Source organism: Cricetulus griseus, chromosome 7 (genome assembly GCF_003668045.3).
Source record: "Cricetulus griseus strain 17A/GY chromosome 7, alternate assembly CriGri-PICRH-1.0, whole genome shotgun sequence".
In the NCBI taxonomy this organism is placed as follows: Eukaryota; Metazoa; Chordata; class Mammalia; order Rodentia; family Cricetidae; genus Cricetulus; species Cricetulus griseus.
Window position 1 is genome coordinate 8,287,402 of NC_048600.1, and position 22,204 is coordinate 8,309,605.

Sequence of the window (22,204 nt, forward strand, 5' to 3'; positions counted from 1 at the left end):
AGAGGTATCTTGAAGAGACTGCAGGTGAGGAAGGAAGGGGAACGGGAAGGGAGAACGGATGTAAGAATGGAATGAGTATCCATCAAGATGTGTAGGAAGGAAAGTCTAACGCAGGGGACTTCCATCTCCAGGAAATACGCCAACATGAGAGCTCTTCAATGCCTACACTTCTTAATTCTCAACGTATGTCCATAGTTAGGCATTTGTATAGATACCACAATAAGTTAGCCCCTGTGCTACAAATAAAAGTCCCAGCAAAACCGTTCACTTGGAAGAGGTCACTTGAGCTAAATAAACCTTGAATGGTTAAAATCTCTGCTGAAGGTTTAGAAAAATTGTGCTTTCAATCTATGAAAGGAGACATTGAACATAGCGACAGAAATATAGCTCCTGGGCCATAAACTAAAGACAGGATAATATTTATATTTGGTTAAAAGGGATTGTTCCTGTGAATCAAGGGCACATTTCCAACCGAGCCCAGTGGCAGAGGCTGCCAACACTCGGGAGTATGAACACGCAGCTCTTGGGAAAGTTGGCACAGCGCATGTTACCCTTGGAAGAATAACCGTCAAGTTCTTACTGAGATCCTTCTAAAAGATTTATGCTCCAGAAAAGTGAGGTGCTCGGCCAACTCAATGGGCTCCAGATGGTCAAACAAGAGACAAGCCTTCCCCTTTTTCGATGCTTTTTTCCTCTGTGTGACTCTCCTCATCCAGTCATAGGAAGGACTGTGAAAGAAGAGAAAGTCTGGTCAACGTGCCCAACACGCATTTCTCTCAGTGGAAGATATTAACCCACTGACTGTGACTCTTGGCCTACTGCCAGGAGCTTGTGTGGAATGCATGCTCTCCCCTCCATATTGGAATTGAAAACCACCCACCCATTGCCAACAGAACCTAGACTTGGAGTTGTTTTGTTCTAGGCAGGCTAGGTTTGCTGTGGTCCATCCTGAATCTCATACTTGGTATTCCTTGTGACCAAGAAATAGCTGAACTATACAGAAGAGATCAGGGTGAGACCTGTAAATTCAGAGGTTTATTGGCATAAAGGAGGTGATTCAAGCACTTGGAAACAACCACATTGTGTTTATCACAGTTGAGTGTCATATGGATTATCTGAAAAACTCATTATGAAGACAGAGGCCTACATCTTACTTCCAGAGACTCTGATTTACTAGGAATGAATCTGGATGACAGGCATTGTAAACAAGCCTCCCTGATGATTCCTGGGTCATTCATTATCAATTAGTCTTGAAGAAGCATTCCAGGCAAAGAGAAGGCCTAAGACTCAAAATATGTGTATTTGATATACACCTGTAAACCTAGCATTCAGCAAGTCAAGATGGGAAAATCATCAGAAAGCTCAGAGACACCCTAGGATACATATTGAATTCAAGGCCAGCTTGGGATAGAATATACAATTGTAATATGGACAACCATATATAGGTTCATGAGAAAGCTTCCCCTGGGCAGAGCTAGCTGGTTTGCCTTAAATGAGTCTAATTAGTATTAAGTCCCTTATGAGATAACCAGTCAGGACACAACTGTGGTCAACATTTGTGTAACCTCAGGGAAGCCTCTGAAGAACTAGGGTGAAGAGTTTCTCAGACTTGCATGAGAGTATGAATCGCATGGGATCTTATTAAGGTATAGATTCTAATTCAGCAGGCTTAGTTGGGACCCAAGATTTTTCTGATGGGCTCCTAGGAGAAAACAATGTGGTGATCTGAATAGCTGGGGCATAGGAGACAATTACTAAGTACTCAACATCCATTCTGTGCCAGATGTTTTCATGTGCTTCTTGGTGGAATTCTTAAACATAGATTAATCCCATAAAGGTACCATCCCATTTTACAAACAAACTGTATCTTGGAGAGAAAGATTGTGTCTACTACAGCTGTGTTCACTACAGCCAGGCTGTGTCCAAAGAAGCTAGCTTTCTTCTAGAACAATATAGATTCCATTCAAGCAGGGTCATCACTAGCCCTTCCCCAAAGCAATGAACCTATGGAGACCAAAAGATGTGCCCATTCTTACATGCTGGATATGTCCATGAGGTTGATGTGTTTCTCATATCCTAGTTGACTAGCTACTTCCCGGAACTCCTCAGTCATACGAATCAAACCAAGATCCAAATTAAACTCTGCAGGGAATTTCAGAATCCAGTACCTGAAAGGTATATAAAGGACTTTTGATGGCTGGAGGATTTCATTTGGACCCTTTGGAGACTATCATACCATTTTTAAACTGAACTAAACACAGAATCCAGTACCATAGTTCCAAGTTGTCGGCTCATATCCCCAGCAATTGCACCACTTGTATTTCTGCTCCTTTTGTCAAGAATCAAGATCCAGCAACCCTGAACTTCTTCCTGACTTATTACAGAACACACCTGAAGGACCACTCCCCGCAATTCATGGCAAAGCATATGGTGAGGGAGTAGAAAACATAGAATCCAACAAAACTGTGAGCTGGTTTTCCTCTGTACGGCATTAGCCCCTAGTTGATTTCTAGTCCATAAAGTAAATTCTAACCTACCCACCAGGAGCAGAGAAGAACTAATAGTTACAAAGACAGTGAGGTGAAGCATTGGCTGCTTAGAAAAAAAAAACAGGAATTATTGATAATTCCAGAACCCCAAGCTATGAGAAATGAAATCTGTAAGTGTGCTTACCTCATGAAATAGCAGACCTTCAGTCGGAACTCATCACAGCCTTCTCCACTGGTGTTCTGATACGTAGACTAGTTAAAGAAAATGTTCTCATGTCTTCCTTTTGCACATGCCTAGCTGACACTGCTCCAAAAATTTACACAAATCCCAGGCAATCCCAGTTACAGGTTGGGCACTTCTAATCCAAAACCTTGCAAAATGCCCAAGCTCTGAAACTTTTGGAGAGCCAACAATACTACAAGGGAAAAAAGTCACCACTGTAACTAATATAATGCTATGGTCAAATGAGAGTCTATTTAAAATAGTGTATTTTTGGACTGTGTGCCATCTTTACTGACCTCTTATTATGTAAGTGTAATATATATTCTGTCATGATATTAATGGTCATATAGATTACTACTGATTCTAGAAATCAGCTCCAGCTAGCTTCCTATATGTGATTTCAGACTAGAGTCTGAAGCAGGTAACTAGGATCTAAGTTTGTGTGTCCCGGATGTATTTAATAGATTGTGGTTCTTTAACCCCTCTGATATCTGCCATATATGACATTTAAATTTAAATTGTTTAAGTTTCCTTCGTGACTCATGACTATTTCTAACATGAAAGTACAGCTATTCTGAAATTTGTTAAATATCCAAGATATAAAATGGTTGGGTTTCAAAATTGTGGCTGACGTGAACTCAACCTGGAGATAGTCAAATGGGCATAGAAGTGGGATGTGAGCACATTGCCACTGTATAGACAAACTTGACTTGTTAAGGCCCTGGGATATATTTTTGGTCTGGTGGAGAAGTCACTTACAAATTAGTTGCACCTTCCTGAGTACTTGCCAACCAACAACCACAAACTGTGGTTACAAGCATACTGCAAAATTCAAAATTCATAGTAGCCAGAGGCACCATTTTAGCTAAAAAGTTTTCATATTTAGGACTGGTATTTTATGTAACAAGTGCTCAGATCTCATTGGTATTTGAAAATGTCATGTTCAGGTATGTTAATACTAAGGTTGTATTATTTGTTCTTAAATCTATTCACTGGTTCTTCTAGGACAATTACTCCTACAGTGACAGGACGCAGTGGGCATGGAGTAGGTAAAGAGGAGGAAAATGTCAGTCTTCCACTTCTATACCATCTGAAACTCCACACTATGCTCTAACATGCCCGAATATTTTTTATTCATGTTTCATGCATTGGCAAACCCACTAAGGACAGGCGTGTCATTTGTGGATGAGTTCTATGGGCAATGTATGGATCATATTGTTGACTCCCTCATCCTTCCCTACACTCTACCTGTCAAGAGTGGCATCAATGGACGCAGAATCTTGCTCACTTCTAAGGCTCTCCATTCCTAACCCCTCCAATATCCCTTTATCCCCTCATCCCCTGAGGTTGTAGGAAGATGGAAGGAAAAAACATGAAGCAGACAGGTTCAGTCCCTGCTTGGCTCAGGCTACACTGGCAGGCAACAATGTTTGAGCAGACTTTCTAAGTCCCAGGCTCTCCCTTTTCTGTAAGTGTTCTCACTCCTGCTGGGGCTTCTGGGTTAATATAAGGCAGAGATGTAAATGAACACTTAGAGATTGTACAACAAACACAGACCTTAGGAAATCAACTTCCTCAAACTGAGAGACTGCTTGCATTATCACAATGTGCCTTTTGATGGTTTTTCAGGACCATAGAAAACACAAAAATCAGTAAACACCTGCTCACATTGCAAGGTGGGCTTTCAACCATGAGGAATTTTATTTTCAGCCTTCTACAGATTTTTTCTTTGTTTTTTATCAATTAAACAAAAAATTAGCACCAATCAACAAATTACAGGAGGAAAAAACCTTCTAGAACATTCACCATGTCTTACCAGCAAGGGGAACTATGAAAACTAAGGTAGGCTTTGTTGTCACCACAGAAGGAAAATATTGAACCAGTGTTAAGTAATGTTTGTAAATGTTTTGGGTAAGTTAGGAATCCTCAACCTACAACTCCTGTTCCACTTTACATCTTGCTGATATCTTCAAGTTCAGCCAAAACATCCAGTATTTAGTCAGCTATTTGGTTCATCATCCAGATGTCTCCTCTAACATCTATATAGTCGCAAAACATCTGGATAACCGACTAAATAAGACCATTTATTCATCTTAATTTACTGGTTTTATATAGGCACTCTATCTAAATACAGAACTTGATTTATAATATGAACATTACACAGCAGTTGAAAAGATATATGCAGAGGAGTTTTTCTGCCAGTTCGGTAGAAGATAAATACCATCGGTGCATCAATAGAACTATTCTTGGCAAATAGCTGTCATTCAATTCTCCATTGTCATCTGTGGAAAATAAAATAAGAGGCAGAGATGTCAGGGTTAATCTTTTATTCCTTTAATATCACTTGAGAAAATACATTGTCAACAAAGTCTCATAAGCCCTGTTATATTTTGTAAATATATATATATATATTATATATATATATATATATATATTTAGGATTTTTGAGGCAGGGCTTCTCTGTAGCTTTGGAGCCTGTCCTGGAACTTGCTCTGTAGACAAGGCTGTCATCAAACTCACAGAAATCCGCTTGCCTCTGCCTCTCAAGTGCTGGGATTAAAGTCCTGCACCACCACTGCCCAGTAAAATTTGTTTTTAATTATGTGTATTCATGTAGGTATGTGCACATGAACCTGGAGGCATTGCTGGGAGTAACAGGCAGTTGTGAGCCATCACCATGGGTTCTGGGAATGGAACTCCATCATCTTTAAGAGCAGCATGCTCTCTTAACCGCCAAGCCATCTCTCAGCCATCTTTCCAGCCTAAGCCCAGTTATCTTTATTACCTCCAATTTCTGCTGGTATTTTCTTGTAATCTAATGTAGATGGTATCACCACTCTTCTGCTTTGTTATTGATAAATTTAGCAAATATAAATTTCGGACATCCAGTAAATTTGAATTGAAAGTAAATAGTGATTAAGTTTTCAGAACAAGTATGGACTTGGTATATTTGAGACATACAAAGGCATGTTGATTATCTGAAATTCAAATATACGTGATCATCTTGTATTTATTTATTGCTGTAGTGGGTGTTTCATGTGTGGAAGTCAGAGGACAGCTTTCAGGAACTACTTCTCTCCTTCCATCATGTGAGCTCTGGGGATCAAACTCAGACCATTAGGCTTGGCTGTGTCATTAGTTGAGCCACCTTGCTGGCCACAGTCATTCTGTATTTTATCCAATAGCCCTACTCTGGCTTACTTCTGGTTTCCTATCAATTAAAGAAATTAAATTGTTAAATTGGTTAAACAAAGGTCTCTTTGTGACTCCAATGCTCAATGATAAGATAGATATACTGATGGGAGATGTTATGCTCTATATGTTTCTCTTCTGATTGATGAATAAAACACTGATTGGCCAGGCAGGAAGATAGGAGGGGCTAGGAGATGAAGAGAATTCTGGGAAAGGTAGGCAGGAGCCTGCCAGAGTCTTGATGCTGCTGGAGGAGTAACACCATGCCGGGCATTACCAGGTAAGCCACAGCCACGTGACAATACAAAGATTGATAGAAATGGGTTAATAATTAAGACAGAGCTAGCCAATTTGAAAAAAAAATGGTGCCAAGTACCACAAGAGTAACAGAACTGTGCTGTTTTCTGGGATTTTGTTTTTTACCTTTTTGTTGTTGTTGTTTGTTTGTTTTTGGTTTTTTGTTGTTTTTTTTTAATGGAGTACCCTGGATGTCTCTACAATTTTGTTCAAATGACTGCAGAACCTGGAAAAGCTGTTGCTGCTATTGATGCATAACATATTGCCATTATTGATATATATATATATATGTATGTATATATATATATATATATTCAAATATGTGATGAATCCAAGGTGTTTCAGTGAGTGCTCACCTGTGCATGCAAATTTGATTTCATCTTTACTAAGTAGTAAAGTTATATGTTGGCCAAAAAAAAAAAAATAAGTGACACACTGGAAGACAAATGTCATACAATTTTAATTTTATGTGTAACCTAGAAATGATGAATGTATGGGAACAGAGAGCAGAATTGTGGCTATTAGGCTTCAATGTGGGTCTTTTAACAATGGGGAAATGATTGGTTTAAGGATATAAAACTGCAGTGGGACAAGAGGCATGGACTCTGTGATGCCTTGAGGTCTACTTAGAGCATGATAAATATGGTTGATAACAATATGCTATATTTTAAAAGTGGTGAGATAATATACTTTAAGTGTTCTCAAAACAAAAATGATGAATATGTGTGATATAACATATGAATTGGTTTAATTTTGCCATGCCATTGTGAACATTTATTATTCACATTTATTATTATGTTTCATAATTGTACATGACATTATTTATGAGCTAAATAAATGAATGGAAAAAAAAGAAATATCACCTTAAAAAAAAAAGACAGAGCTAGCCAATAAGAAGCCCTAGCCATTGGCCAACAGTATTATAATTAATATAGCGTCTGTGTGCTTATTTGGGACCTTCCAGGCCAAGAATCTTGCATTACAATATACAAACAGCAATACAAAGGTGCATCGATATATACAAGATATATACAAATGAAGATTATAGTAGCTCATGCAATGCACACACACCAAGTCATGAGGCAAGGAATAAGGCAATCATCACTGTAGCATGTACCATATGCATGAAAACATACACTGAGAAGTGGGATGGAAAAGTGAGCACCATTTCTGATAGGTTATTAGGAATTATGACTATTCAGGATGGCAACTGATGACCTCAAAGAGAATTCCAATGAGAGAAGGAAACTATGGAAGTAGAAAATGACACAAGGAATGTTCCAGAAATAAGTAGATGGTTTGTCTGGAGTGTGAGCTGTGAGAAGTGAACAGAAATGAAAGCAGAGGCCAGTGAAACTGGAGAGACAGAGTGGATCCACCCTCAGATGTCCAAGTACAGAGACTGAAACCTGCCTGTGAACTGAAGCAAGCAACAACATCAAGATGGAAGGAAATTTAAACATCATACCAAACATCTCAATGCACGTGTTGAGCAGTTCATCTAGCGTCGCTGCTTTCCCGAGGCCGCTGGACCCCATGGTTACTTAGCCGTTGTCAAAAATCTGGAGACATTTCCAGCAGTAGACTGATCACCTCCATAGCTATAGCCACCAGTGGTTCCCTCACCCCTCGGTAGACTCTGCTCCTAATTATACTTCAAGAAAACTCTAAATGACCAAGAAGAGATTATTTCAGAGTAGACTTAGACCACATCAAAGGACTGCTTTCCTATCTTTCCTAGGCCCGCCCAACTGCCACCTTGAAATGTGTTTTCTACAATAAATGTATCAGATTGACAGATGATCTCCCTTGCCATAAGAATGAAACACCTGGATGGGAGGCCCCTTGGCATGTACTGTGATGAAAGACCACAGAGGTGTTCCATCTTAAATATCATCCCTTTCTGCAGCTGAACAGTTCTGAGAACAATGTCTTACACTTTTTTCATATTCGCACCTGATAAGGCATTCAGGAACACCTCATGCTCCATTCAGTTTAATGGCATTGCTGAGATATTTAGGGACAAACACTTTTGAATACAGCTGTAGTTGTAAGCATCAACCTCATTGATCATGTAAATGTTCAACAGCTATAAGCAAAACTTCTAAATTTTTCTGAAACTTGCTAATAGTAACATCATTACCCTGAGGAGGTGTATTAGGTACATTTTTATTGCTGCTAAAAGACCATGGCCAAAGCAACTTAGAAAAAGAAAACATTTATTAGGGTTCATGGCTCCAGAGGGTGAGAGTCTATGACCACCATGGTGAGGAGCACGTTGTCAGGCAGGGATGTTTCTGGAACAGTATCTGTGACTACACCCTGATGCACAAACCCAAGGCAGAGAGACAGCTAGCTGGGAATGGTGTGGGGTTTTGAAACCTGAAAGCCCAGTGACACACCTCCTCCAACAAGGCCACACCTCCTAATCCTTCCTAAACAGTTCCACCCACTGGGGACCAAGGATTCAAACACATGAGCCTATGGAGCCATTCTCGTTCAAACCACAACTAGACACTTTAGTGATATTGCCTGACTTTATTGATTAGACTTCCATAATGAAGCTATGAGGCAGCAATTACTATTGTCTGCTTATAGATAAACTTCACAGAGACTCAGCAATTTGATCTGAGCTATCCCATCTTTCACGCCTAGAAGCAAGAACCCCATGCTAGCTGGCAGGTGGTGGTACACACCTTTAATCCCAGCACTCAGGAGTCAGAGGCAGGTGAATCTCAGTGAGTTCAAGGCCAGCCTGGTCTACAAAGTGAGTTCCAGGACAGCCAGGACTGTTACACAGAGAAACCATGTCTCAGAAAAAAACAAAAACAAAATAATCTAAAAAACAAAAAACAAAAAACCAGAACCCCATGTTAAAATAAAACTTGTGGACTTCCTTTCCCTCATACGAGTCTCCCAGATATGAAGAGTGTGAGCTGTCACAATATTGTCCCCTAATCTAGTATTAAGGGCATTACTCTTTCACAACATCTTAGAAAGAGCATGTAATCACAATTATCTCAATGTCATGGGGCAACTGGTGTCACGGTTGGGGAGACAGCACAGTCTTACTTTCCTAGAGCCGGCATCTGATGCCTCTCATGCCAGATTGTCATAGGACATAGAGAAGCACAGAGGCCACCATGCTGCAAAGCACTATCCACTTAGGACAGTGGAGTGCACCAACCAGGCCATTAGAGACTTCTAGTGAGCTGCTTAGGTCAGGGTTTATTTCCCTCTCAGGTGCTGTTTACTTAACTGGTGATGACCGAGCATCAGGCAAAGCATTAGAAACAAAAGCTACCCAGATGAAGGAAGATATCATTCTATCCTTGCCTTCAGCAGGCTCCCAGTCAACTGCAGAAAGCATAGGGGAAAATGACTAATGTCCATGGCCATGGCTGTGTTCATTCAGTGAGGTCACCAAAGGACGGCACTTGGGTGAGTCTGTGCATGGGCATATATTGAGCCTATGGGCTTTATCTGATTCTAGATGAAAGAAAAAAATTCATGTTGATTCATTCTATACAGCCACATCTTTGTGCCTAGGGTGCCACTCTAGAGGATAAAAAGAATGGCTCAATGAAAACATTAGAAAAGGGATTAAATATGTGTACCCAGCTCTTTTACACCTCATAACAAAGCCATCTTATCAGCAAACCTGACCCCCTACTTTAAGAAAACCACCTCTCTCCCCATGCCACTCCTACTCAACAAGCCTTAACTCTCTTCCTATCTTTTCTTCAGCTGCCTGAGGTAATAAATCTCCATAGGAAGTTCCCCAAAATGATGTATTAACTTTATGAATAAAGTAAAAATCACACAAAGTTTATCCAAATATGTACAAATTTGTGAGAGAATTAGAGATCCCATAAATACTTAAGAGGGTTTTTTTGTTTTGTTTTGTTTTCTTTTTCAGTTTGATTCACTAATTTAAATTAGCTTTAAAAGATCCTGTCGCCCTTTTATATTTAACAGGGTCCACCAACAGTCATAAGAAGAATTTTGTACCTTTTCTAGGACATTCTGGGCAGCGCTTCCCCAATTTCTCTCTAATGTAAGCCCCATTGATACATTTAGAAAGTTGAGACTGAACAATTAGCTGGAAATTGTGGTATATGACTGTAAGTGGTTTTTCAGACCAAACCCCAAAATGATTCTTGAGTTGTCTGGGAAGTGTTGAGTTCCCCACAAGTGGTTAGAAATAACCCTGTATTAAAGACCTGTCACTGTATTTGGAGCTATATTTGTGAACAGTGAAGAATCTGGTTTGTAAATGGGCCAAATGGACTGGCCTATTGGGTTACAATCTGTTTCTGCAATCACTAAGCCTGTCTGTGTCTTCACTTATCCTTCTGCTTCCTGCACATTTATCTGCAATCACATTTCACTCATGTTGGCCTTATTGTGTCTACAAATGCCTTTTCAAAAGCAAAGATCCCACCTTGCGAAAACAATGGCATTCGTGTCTTAAAATGGACAGCAAGGAAAGAGTTTACCTATAATCTCACCATGCAGAAATACAGCTCTCCCTAATGTCATGGTGTGCTCCTTTTGTCTTGCTGGGTGCATTTAGGGTTGTTTCTTATATAATCTTAATAATTTATTTTAAAAGGTACTTACAATCTATTTTCATACAGATCGAGTTCTAGGTCTGAAAAGATGTCAAGGGCAGTTGTCATCCCGGAAAGAGCATCAAGGAAGCAGACTGAAGAACTGGTTCATTCAACTCAAATTACAAGTGCTCTGGAAAACCTGAAAACAACAGCAGGAAAGATCCCAGTTAGTAAATGGAAACCCTAAAGAACCTACCTGGTATTGAAATATTCCCAAAGTTATTCCCTGAGGTCTGTGTGATGTTTGAGATTTGGTGTAAACTTTAACCTTAAAATCAAATAAAAGGGAAACATATTCAAAATAGTTATTTGGTAGCAGTTTTAAAATTCTGCTTTTTAGGGGCCTGAGAAAGGGCCCAGATGGTAAAGTGTTTTCTGTGAAAACCGGATGACCTAAGTTAACCCTCTAGATCCAGGCAAGAATTGAGAGAAGGCGCTCCACAAAGCTGTCTTCTGACCTCCACATATATGCCATAGCATGTAGACCATCCCCACCCCAGAAGAATAATCAATATAATCTAATTTTTAAATTTACCTTAAAACAGCATACATGTGTTTGTTTTTATTTTAATTTTATTTTTTAAGTTTTATTCACATAGTATAAAATCTTACTTCAGTAGTATACTTATCTTCAGAATTACTCATTAAGAGTTTCCAAGAATTGACCCACAATGTTAACAAATCCTTAAGCACTTTGCTGTGGTTAACACCACTCTGACCCTAAATCACTTGGGATTGTCTCAACAGGAATGTCAGTGTTATTGTAATTTGGGTTGTTTAGTTTCCTGGTAGTTTAGATCTTACTATAGTGTTGATAGTTTAAATTATTCCCAAGAAAAAAAATCATTCTAAATGGGCTGTAGGGTTTTGTTGAGTGTGGTTTCAAAGGCACAATACATCCATATAGCAAAAAGACTCACATTAATTTAACTTGTGAAGACGTTATTATCAAAAATCCCTTCCCCTAAGCTAGGATGATCACACATGCACACAATTTTAAGATCAGTAAGCAAAGGCCAATTTCATGCCAGTTTTAACTAATAGCTTTAGATACAAATGAACACTTCAGGCTCTTGACTTAGAGCGCCCCCCCCCAAAAGCGGGTTTCGACACTAGCCAGTCACATGTGCGAAGTTTTACTTAAACCTGAAGCCTTTTAAATTGAGTACTGAATTTAAAGTATAGAACCAGTTTGTAGATGTGGTAGTAAGTGTGGCATTTAAAGACAAAAAAAGCAAAATGGAATGAAAATTATCATTGTTTTAGGGTAGTGTGCAGTGGGTAGATGGCCTTACCTGTAACGGAATTCTATTCCTGAAAATTCTCAAGCCAAAGTTGAGAAAGACTGTCAGGTTATAGACTAAGTTCCAAGAGGTGCCTGGGAACCACACCAATCTCACACCAGTCCCATACCAGTATCACCCCAATCCCACACCAATAGCACACCAACACCACACAGAAGTTTTCTCCGAGCTCCAGAAGGTGAAATGCCATATCTAACGAGAAGTAGTTTGAAACAATGTTAGCTATATTAGAACTTCCAAAGATTGCCTTGTCTACGGTATTCTCTCTTCCCAGAAAAGATCAAACAAGATCTCTTAAAGACCCTCTCTTCTCATATTAGACAATATCTCTATACATACATGAATGTGTTTTTTTTCCCATTGTAATTGTTTTGGGGATAGATAACAGGGTCTCACTATGTATCCCTGACTCTCCTGGAACTCACCATTTATCCCTGACTGTCCTGGAACTCATTATCTAGACCAGACAGGCCACAAACTCATTGAGATCTTCCTGCCTCTATGTCCTAAATGCAACCTTTCCCAAACAACCACATGTATTTTTTTTATTTTGCATATAACTGTCCGTCATATGGAGACAAATTTTCATAAGTACCTAAATCCTGTACTAAAACAGATGATATTATTTAAAAAGCCTTAATCTTGAGTTCTGTAAAAGAAGTAATACTAAGATTCTGAAAAGTAGTTTATATGACAAATAAACATGTATTTAATATATACTAAGGATATATTTAATATATACTAAGGATATATTAAATATGAGATGCTAAGCAAGGAACTAATCTGGCTGCTTAAGGGTGGGGAAAGGAAAAGATGGGTTGATGACCTAGAAACACACAGTTCTTATGCCTATGCTGTAACAAAGAACTAGAGAAGTGGTTACAATAAAATAGACTCTCAAGCACAGCACAGAGTATGAAGGGAGGGGGCACTTACTGAGTCTAGGAACTGGGAGAGTTGTAGCTAGGCAAAGAATAGGCAAGAAGACAGCAATGGGAAGGATGTGAAAGGCATTTGGGATAACTGAATGTTGGATGTGGCAAGGGCCAGGACTAAAGAAGTAGAAGTAATTAAGTCATGAGGAATAGCATAAGCTATGAAGGCTAGGGGAAACTATTGTTCTAACAGCGAGTAGGAAAGAGATTCGATCACTCTGGAATCATGAAGCTAGAGCTATAGTACAGAGAAGGGACTGAAGAAGCATATACCAAAGATGGGGGCTGAGGGCTGGAGCTATAGCTCAGTTGTACTTGTCTAGCATGCACAGAAAGTCCTGGGTCTGATCCCTAGCACCATACAAACTAGTGGTTCTCAATCTCTGAATCTCAAGCCTTAGTGGGGGTCAAATGACCCTTTTATGATGGCGGGGCTCACCAGTACATGAGGAACTGTATTAAAGAGTTGCAGCATTAGGAAGGTTGAGAACCACTGATATAAACAGAGCATGGTGACACATGCCAGTATTCCCAACACTTTAGAGGTTGAGGTAGAAGGATCAGGAGTTTGAGGTCATCTTCTTAGATGATGAGTTCAAGGCAAGCCTAGGATAAATAAGTACTGTCTCAACAACAATAAAAAGATGGGAAAATACTTAGTATCTGTTTATAACCATCCGAGCAAGAGATGATGGTGTTTGAACCAGCAAGTGACAATGAGGATGAACAAAATCAGGTGATTACAGAGTGTATGCAGAAAATAGATCCAACAAGGCTGATCTATTGATCATGGGGATTTATAGCCTTTAAGAGAATGTCAACATTTCTACCTAGATATTGGGCTGGGTTATAGTGCTAATCCCAACTTGAATATGAAATTGAAGAGGAACAGAACAAGTTCATGGAGACAAATGATGAATTAATTTTGGCCATGTAGAGTTAGCAATATCGGTATCTGCAACATTCAAGGAACTTTGAGCTAGTATCTGAATAACTGTCTTTGGCTAACCATTCCCACCCTCTAGTACCTTCATTACCTGTTGGTTTTTAAAAGATTAAAAAAAAAAAAAAGAACTACGATATGGCACTGCTAAGTTCCCATTTTCTAGTTAGATTTCTTTTTTTTTCAATCTCACCCCTCATTTCTTTGAATTTCTCTTTCTACCTTATTTCCTCAGAGCAGTTGTTCTTCCCAGTATGCTCCATCAGTTTTGCTCTCATCACTATTAAACTGCCAGTGTCACAGACCTACTGGAATAGCTTGAACATAGAGAATAGGCCCTGTGCTTACAGCAAGGATGAATCATTATCCATTGGCCATAATGGATAACATAAAGAATAAAATCCCCCACACTTATGGAGGGCTGAGCATTAGTCCAAAGGTCACAGAACAATGAAAATACTATATTCTTCAACTCTAAAACTATTTTCCATTCCTGCCTGTGACAGGCTTAGTAAATAAGACTTTCCTAGGTCTTAAGTTACATGCTGCCTATTCACTTATCACTTTCTTCTAAAAGATTTTACTAAATTGATAAGATAATAACTAATATTAACAGGAAATTTTGTTCTGAATTAAAAAAATGCCAAAGAAATAATAGCATGTAAAAATACCACTTATTGCTGGAAATATAGCATGAATGTAACAACGCTGGGGGAATATCTATGTTATAGTTAATCTAATAAAATCCAAAAGGCTAAGTATTATTATCTTTACTGCATAAGTAAGAATACAGAGGCCTCAAGAAGTTAAGTTGACTGTCCAATAGCATATTATCCTCTAATTCCCAAAGCCCAAGTCTGACTCCAAAATCTTTCCTTTCCCCCATCCCCAAGATCTGAAAACCTTTTAGCCTGTTAAAGCCATTTCTAGGCACTGTGGGGAACACTGGCTCACTACTTCCTAAGCATCTATCACTGGCGATATTGTCTATAGATGAATAAGCTTCATTGTTACAGTGGGCTTGGCAACCCAGGGGAAACACTGGTACCAAGTACCAAACAGGAGCAGCTCAGAGTTCATCATACTCACAAGACCTCGTTGCATTTGGTACAGCAGTGGGGGGGGGAGGGTAACAAGAAAATAGAAAAGTTCAGCTGTGGGTTTTTTTCCCTAGTTGCTAGCATTTAATACTAGCAAACCACCATACTTAAGTACTAGCTGGTGCAAGCTGAATATGAAAATCCAAGGGACGCTCTAGTAATAAACTATAAAACTCCGAAGTCCAACTAAAAGGTGCTTTCCTGGCACTTGGAAGGAGCTGAACATGAAACAAAGCCATGAGCACATGCTGTAGACACTTGTGGGTGGATGATATCCAGGTGGATTGTAGGGAAACACCGTAACCACGACTCCTAAGGGCTGGCTACAGGTGTGCCTGACCACCTGTCAGGGTGTGGTCAAGGTGAGGTTAGGATGATGCATGATAGGTTTTTAAGGGGCTGCAAGGCACATGGGGGCTCTCTCTCTCTCTGGCCTGCCTTGCTGTCCCTGGCATGCTCTGGCTTGCGTTTGACTGGTGTTGATCTGAATAAAGATATCTTAACCTTACAGACTACTGATCGGCTCTCATTATACCTGGTACCCAAAATGGGGCACGAACCCACGCCCCTGAAATTAAGAAGCTCATGCTCTATAAACACCAGCCAATGCAAGCCAGAGCGTGCCAGGGACAGCAAGGCAGGCAGGCCAGAGAGAGAGAGAGAGAGCCCCCATGTGCCATGCAGCCCCTTAAAAACCTATCACAGGTCATCCTGACCTCAACTTGATCATGCCCTGACAGGGTGGTCAGGCACACCTGTAGCCAGCCCTTAGGAGGCGTGGTTACAGTGTCTCCCCACAGGCAGATACATTCATCCACACCAAAGGGTTAGGACCCACTAAGCTAACCCCCTATTCAAACTGAAAATAACATTCCAAAATGAGAATAGCAGCTAGGAAATGTTTTACCCCAGAAATTAAAATTTGGGACTTTGGAAAAATAATTGTATTTTCTAATTAAAAAAAAATCAATGTTTTCTTCTAACGATGCCAATCTTGCCCTCACAGTAATTCTGTTAGTGGACCCAACACCCTAAAAGGATCTGGTATGAAGTCACCTGAAATAGTCACATCTCTGCAATTCCTTTGAAAATTGTTCCACTTACTTCAGAGTAAATTTGATGATGGTGGTGGTGAAGGAGGAGGAGGAAGAGGACATGGAGAAGGGGGTCATTTTAATGCTTCCCATGCCAGTCACTTTTCTGAACTTATCTCCATCTTCATTCACCTCCCCACCCCTAAAATCCACTCTAGAGGCCCTGTCCCTCTCCAGCAGTAAATAAAGTACAGCTAAAATCTTATTGTTACCAAAGTACAGTGAACCCTTGTGAGATGAATTCTGAGCTGATTCCTTGCCACGCCCCTCCCCCTTTCCCTACCCATCAGTTCAGGGCCTCACACATTCTAGACAACTGCTCTAACACTGGGCCACAGCCACCACCCAGGCCTTGGGTTTAATTAAGCAACTAATTTTTTGGTTTGTCATACAGGGTTTCAGTATGTCCAAGTTGGCTTTGAACTTGCTGTGTAGTCCAGGCTTTCCTGGAACTCATGATTCTCTGATTTCAGATCCCAATTCTGGGAGTATAGGCATATACACCATGTCTAACTCAGTCTTGGATTTTGAAAAAGGCACAAATCAAGTCAAGAGTGGTAGTGCTATCTGGGAGGCTGGTTTAAGTCCAGGATATATATATATATATATATATATATATATATATATATATATATATATATATGATAAGAAATCATGTAATGAGAAAGTGGGAAGGGGAGAGAATCGCCCAGAGTGGGGGAGGGGACACGGAAGCAAATGAAAACAAAGTGTAATGTTACACATATGTATAAAGATGCCATGATGAAACCCATTGTGTTATGTGCTCACCTGAGTACTTAATCAAAAAAGAGTAGGGACTGGAGAGTTGGCCCTGTGCTTAATTAGGAGCACCCGCTGCTCTTCCAGAGGACTGGGGTTCAATTGTCAGCACCTATATGGCAATTCACAACAAACTCTAGTTCCAGGTCATCTGATGCCCTGTTCTGGTCTCCATGGGCACCAGGCATGCATGTGGCACACAAACACACATGTAGGCAAAGCATGCATACACATAAAGGTAAATTAAGTTAAAACAAGAACAACACATGGGGACATAGAGTTCTTTATTATTACTAATAATTATTTTATGACCTTGGCAATTGTATCATTGTCAGTGATATGTTTTAAAAGATAAACTTTTTTCATCTTTTTGAGACCACTTTCACGTGCACAGACAATAAACCCACCTAAACCTCTAATACAGACTATTTTCCTTCTCCAGCTGAAACTGTACTATGTTAAATATAAGTGAAAACATTTGTTCCTATTTAGAAACCTTCGTGTTTATAGTACTCTTTTATGAGATGGTAAAATCTCCGTTTAAATTGCTTCTGAATCGGGGATTTGGAGCTAGACTTTTTATTGGAACTGTCTAAAAGCCAAACATAAGAACCAAAAAAAAAAAAAAAAAGAAAGAAAGAAAGAAAGAAAGGGAAAAAAAAGAAAAGAAAAAGAAAAAAAGAAAAAGGGGTCTTTCAAATTCTTCCTTTGCTTTTAGTTACATTTAGACAGCTTGAAGCATCCAGCTGGAGGGCTCCCCATACTGCTGTTCTCTTTTTTATTTAAATATTTATCCTGTCACACACACAAAATTATTCTTTCTAAAAGGAAAACAAACCAAGAGTCTGTGACATGGCTTATCCTCGCACCTAAGACATCAACTTTCTTGCTTCTGAAATCATAGCACTCCTACCGAAGGGAAAGCAAAAGGTACTAGAACATTCTGTGGTATCGTCGGTCCCATTTAACTTCTGTAAGGTTCATTGTCATCATCCAGCCAGAAAGCAGTCCTCCCATCTTCTTCACCAGAACAAAAGAGTTCACATGTGGAGGGTTTGAGAGAGTGAAGCACAGTGATTTTAAAATCAAGAAGTCCTGGACTTGTGAAACATTCCCAACTGAATTTGCAAAGTAGTTTTCTGGACATTAAAATATGGTTTCCCATTAAGACAATATTATGAATGGATTAACAACATATTTACTTATGGAAGACAGGAGCCCAGTGGAGGCGGAGCTGTCAACATACCGCAAAGAACTTTGGGATTTCTCGAGTATTTAGAGCAGTGGTTCTCAACCTTCCTAATGCTGTGACCCTTTAACACAGTTCATGCTGTGGTGACCCCCAACCATAAAATTATTCAGTTGCTACTTCATGACTGTAACTTTGCTACTGTTGTGAATCGTAAATCGTGTAAATATCTGCCATGCAGCCCCAGAGGAGTCACAACCCACGGGTTGACAACCACTGGTTTAAAAGATCATAGTGCAGGTTGGAGTTTGTTTGACTAACTTGCCAGAGCAGGGAATCATCAGACTTCTAACCTAGAGAGATGGAGAAAGAGGATAGGAAGAACAGAAAACAGCTTATCATAAAGTAACAATTAGAGATGACCAAGAAACGGGAATAGGGAGAAACAAACCCAAAATTTAAAGGTAACGCTGGAAGGCAAGAAACGTGTTGGCAGAGAGAGAGAGACCCACGTTGAGATAGCAGACACACTTCTGCATAGGGCGTCTGTAGAAATACTGTCCTATTCTTAAGAAACTCCCAGGGAAACAGATCCAGGCAGCGGTATAAATCACACAAAGCACAAAGGAAATCAGTTCACGGGATGCCAAGTCTGTCTGGAAGGTTCTGGAGGGTGGAGAATTGTTGAAAAGCGCGTTTGCTGTTGCCAGGCTAAAACGTGTCAGGGGTGGAGCAGCACTTTTAAAAACAGTAAAAGGCAACGTGCAGAGCACGGGGATACGAAAAAGAAATCATTTTCATAATGTTATAATGCATAGAGGAGCAGAGAGAAAGGGTTTGGGTGGGCCTGGGGTGAGGGGCGGGCCTGGGGTGAGGGGCGGGCCTGGGATGAGGGGCGGGCCTGAGGTGAGGGGCGGGCTGGGGTGAGGGCGGGCCTGGGGTGAGGGGCGGGCCTGGGTGAGGGGCGGGCCTGAGGTGAGGGTTGGGCCTGGGTGAGGGGCGGGCCTGGGGTGAGGGGTGGGCCTGAGGTGAGGGTTGGGCCTGGGGTGAGGGCGGGCCTGGGTGAGGGTGGGTGAGGGGTGGGCCTGGATGAGGGGTGGGCCTGGGGTAGGGTGGGACCTGGGATGAGGGGTGGGCCTGGGGTGAGGGGCGGGCCTGGGGTGAGGGTGGGCCTGGGATAGGGTGGGCCTGGGTCAGGGTTGGGCCTGAGGTCAGGGGTCATTTATGAAAGGTTTTATATGCCATGGAAAAGACCTTAGAGCTATGTCACACAATAGGGAACTGTGGGAAGATTTTTAAATAGGGTGTCCTGTGACTGTTTAGAAGGATTAGTTTGGCTCCAGTAGAGAGGAGAGATAAGCAGGAGGTGTCAGTTTCAGAGCTTGAGCAAGCCACTGGCATGGCACAGGGCACAAAGAATGATAGCTCCAGGCATCCGAATGTGCTCACATTTGAGGACATTTCCATTTATTAATTTCTGGCTTAATTCACCAGTCTTATTCTGCCCAATTCCAGGTCTCCCACTCTGTTACTTCAAGAGAAGCTGTGTCCACTTCCCTCTAGTCTTCTCTCTCTTCATCCTTCTAGATCAAAGTTCACTATGAGATTCCAGGAGTAATGCTAGTAACACTAACATCCCTAAAACCAAGTCATCACACAGGGAAGTATCTTCACTAAAAGTCTCGTGAATGGATCTGCTGGTCACAACAAGGATACTGAAATAGCAACTGAAACCAAGCTGGCAGTAAATTTAGAAGCAGAACACAGCAGCCTCTGTGGTAACCTGCGGGGATTTTACTAGTGTGCAGGTGCCCACACTATCTGACCATTGCCAGTTGTATCTCACAATATTGTTTCAATGTTTGCTTCTGATTTATAGTCCAGGAAACAGAGCATGCACCCCAGGCCTAGTAGCTCATGCCTTTAATCCCAGCACTATGGAGGTAGAGGCAAGTGGATCTCTGTGAGTGAGTTCAAGGACAGCCTGGTCTACAGAGTGAGTTCCAAGACAGCCAGGGCTATATAGAGACCATGTTTCAAAGAGAGAGAGAGAGAGAGAGAGAGAGAGAGAGAGAGAGAGAGAGAGAGAGAAAAGGAGGGAGGGAGGGAGAGAGGAAGGGAGGGAGAGAGGAAGGGAGGGAGAAACAGAAGGTATTTATTGATCTTATTGTTTATCTAATTGTTTTCTTACTAATCACACAAACATTCAGTAGTCTCCTGAATTTTAGGTAAAAAGATAATTCCTCATCACTAAATGTAACACAAGTTATGTATAGTTGTATAATTGAAAGTGAAAAATACAAATTAAAATGTTTAAACATCTCATAAATTTGGTACTACATTCTTTCATTATTCCAGGAAAAAAAAAAAAACATATAGGACTGGGGAGATTGCTCAGTGAGTGAAGTGCTTGCACGCAAGTGTGAGGACCTGAGTTTGGATCCCCAGAACCCACATAAAACCAGAGGTGGTAACAAATGCCCCCACTGTTCCTACAGAGAGGCAGTGACCAGAGAATCCAAGTTGCCCATAGGCCAGCTAGCCTGGGTGCACGGTGGTAAACAGGAGTCTCAAAGAAGATGGAAGGTAGACACTTGATGGGAGGTTGTCCTCTGACCTGTGCATGTGCATGCCTGCACTCATACACAGAAACACACACAGACTCACCATAAAAACATTCAATGAAAAAAATAACGTTCAATGACTAGGAAAAATACCGAAATTTCTAGAACTTTCTCTACATATGAAAATTAAGAAATACTTGAGACCCAATGTGTACTAGTTTTGTGTGTTGCAAATAAATGTGCTACCATTGTTGATTTCTTCTTTAAAAAAAAAGGAACAAAGAAAAAACCTTTCTGCTTTGATTCGCCTCTTGAGTGCTAACAAGTACAGACAAGTGTCACATTCTCCAGCAAAGTTACTATCTATCGTGACAGTTTCTTTCCTAAAATTTAATGTTTGGCTTTTGGAGAAGGCAGGAATTACTTTAGTAAAATGAAAACCTCCTACATTATTTTTAATCTAGAAAATCTCTTCTGTCATCTAGACATTTCCAAGCTTCTGTACCTTTGCTGTAATGCAGACCGTAACCAAATCATTCCACCAAGTTCTTAACTGAGGACTGTGTGACAGTAAGAGGAATGTCAGAATGCCACGTAGATGGCATCAACAATGTCTCTCACAGATGTGCCTGCAGGTCCCAAAACACAATGCTGCTTTCCATAACTACCTAAGCTCTGTCTCTTCACTTACAGCAGTGAAGTGTAAGAACACAGTCCTTGTGAAGACATCAGGAATACTGCTCTCACACACCATTCTCTTTGCACACTTTCCCCCTTATCTGAGAATGCCTAGCTAGACAGATAATAAACTACAAGTCTCCAAGCTTTCCTGAAAGTGAAGATCATGTACACTAATCAATTCTACCCCTCTCTACAGATTGTAGTCCTCTGGAACAACACAGCCAATAACTGTATTTGTTGGTGTTGCTGCTGACATTTAAAAACTTTCAAACTGTTTTAGCTATTTGTAAAAACAGTGTACAAACCCAACTTCCACTTTAACATCTAGTTTTCTTGATTCCTGTAGGAAAATTAGATCTGCACATTCTAGGTTTGCAAACCACAAAGCAATATTTAATTGAGCCAACCAGCAAGGGCCTCCCAGGCTCCCTAAATCCTCACTACCCTCTGTTGTCCCCTAAGGCTGAAACCAAGTGTCACTTATCTTTGTGCCTTTCCTTCTTTGGTGGGTTTAGGAGGAACACCGGTGTCTTTTTCCTAAGCAGGGAATCTGATGCCTGCTTGCTTGATCTTGACATTTCCTTTGCCAGCCCCCACCTCAGACACATTGGGTGGTCCTCTGACATCAGACTTATTAGTGGTCCTCTAACATCAGACTCATTGGATGGTCCTCTGACATCAGACTCATTGGTGATCCTCTGACATATATCAGACTCATTGGGTGGTCCTCTGACATACATCAGACTCATTGGATGATCCTCTGACATACATCAGACTCACTGGGTGGTCCTCTGACA

The 22,204-nt window shown here is 40.7% G+C and overlaps 1 protein-coding gene across 1 annotated transcript in view; it reads right to left on the minus strand.

Annotated features, from left to right (window-relative positions):
- Positions 1-22,204, minus strand: part of Rasgrp3 (RAS guanyl releasing protein 3) — a 68,009-nt gene that overhangs the window by 33,208 nt on the left and 12,597 nt on the right. The window contains exons 2-7 of the mRNA XM_035448290.1: positions 10,825-10,956; positions 7,670-7,868; positions 4,892-4,994; positions 2,674-2,736; positions 2,037-2,168; positions 581-728 (exon numbers count right to left, since the gene is read on the minus strand). Coding sequence (XP_035304181.1) covers positions 581-728; positions 2,037-2,168; positions 2,674-2,736; positions 4,892-4,994; positions 7,670-7,739 — 516 coding nt within the window. The 5' untranslated portion in view covers positions 7,740-7,868; positions 10,825-10,956. The remainder of the gene's footprint in view (positions 1-580; positions 729-2,036; positions 2,169-2,673; positions 2,737-4,891; positions 4,995-7,669; positions 7,869-10,824; positions 10,957-22,204) is intronic.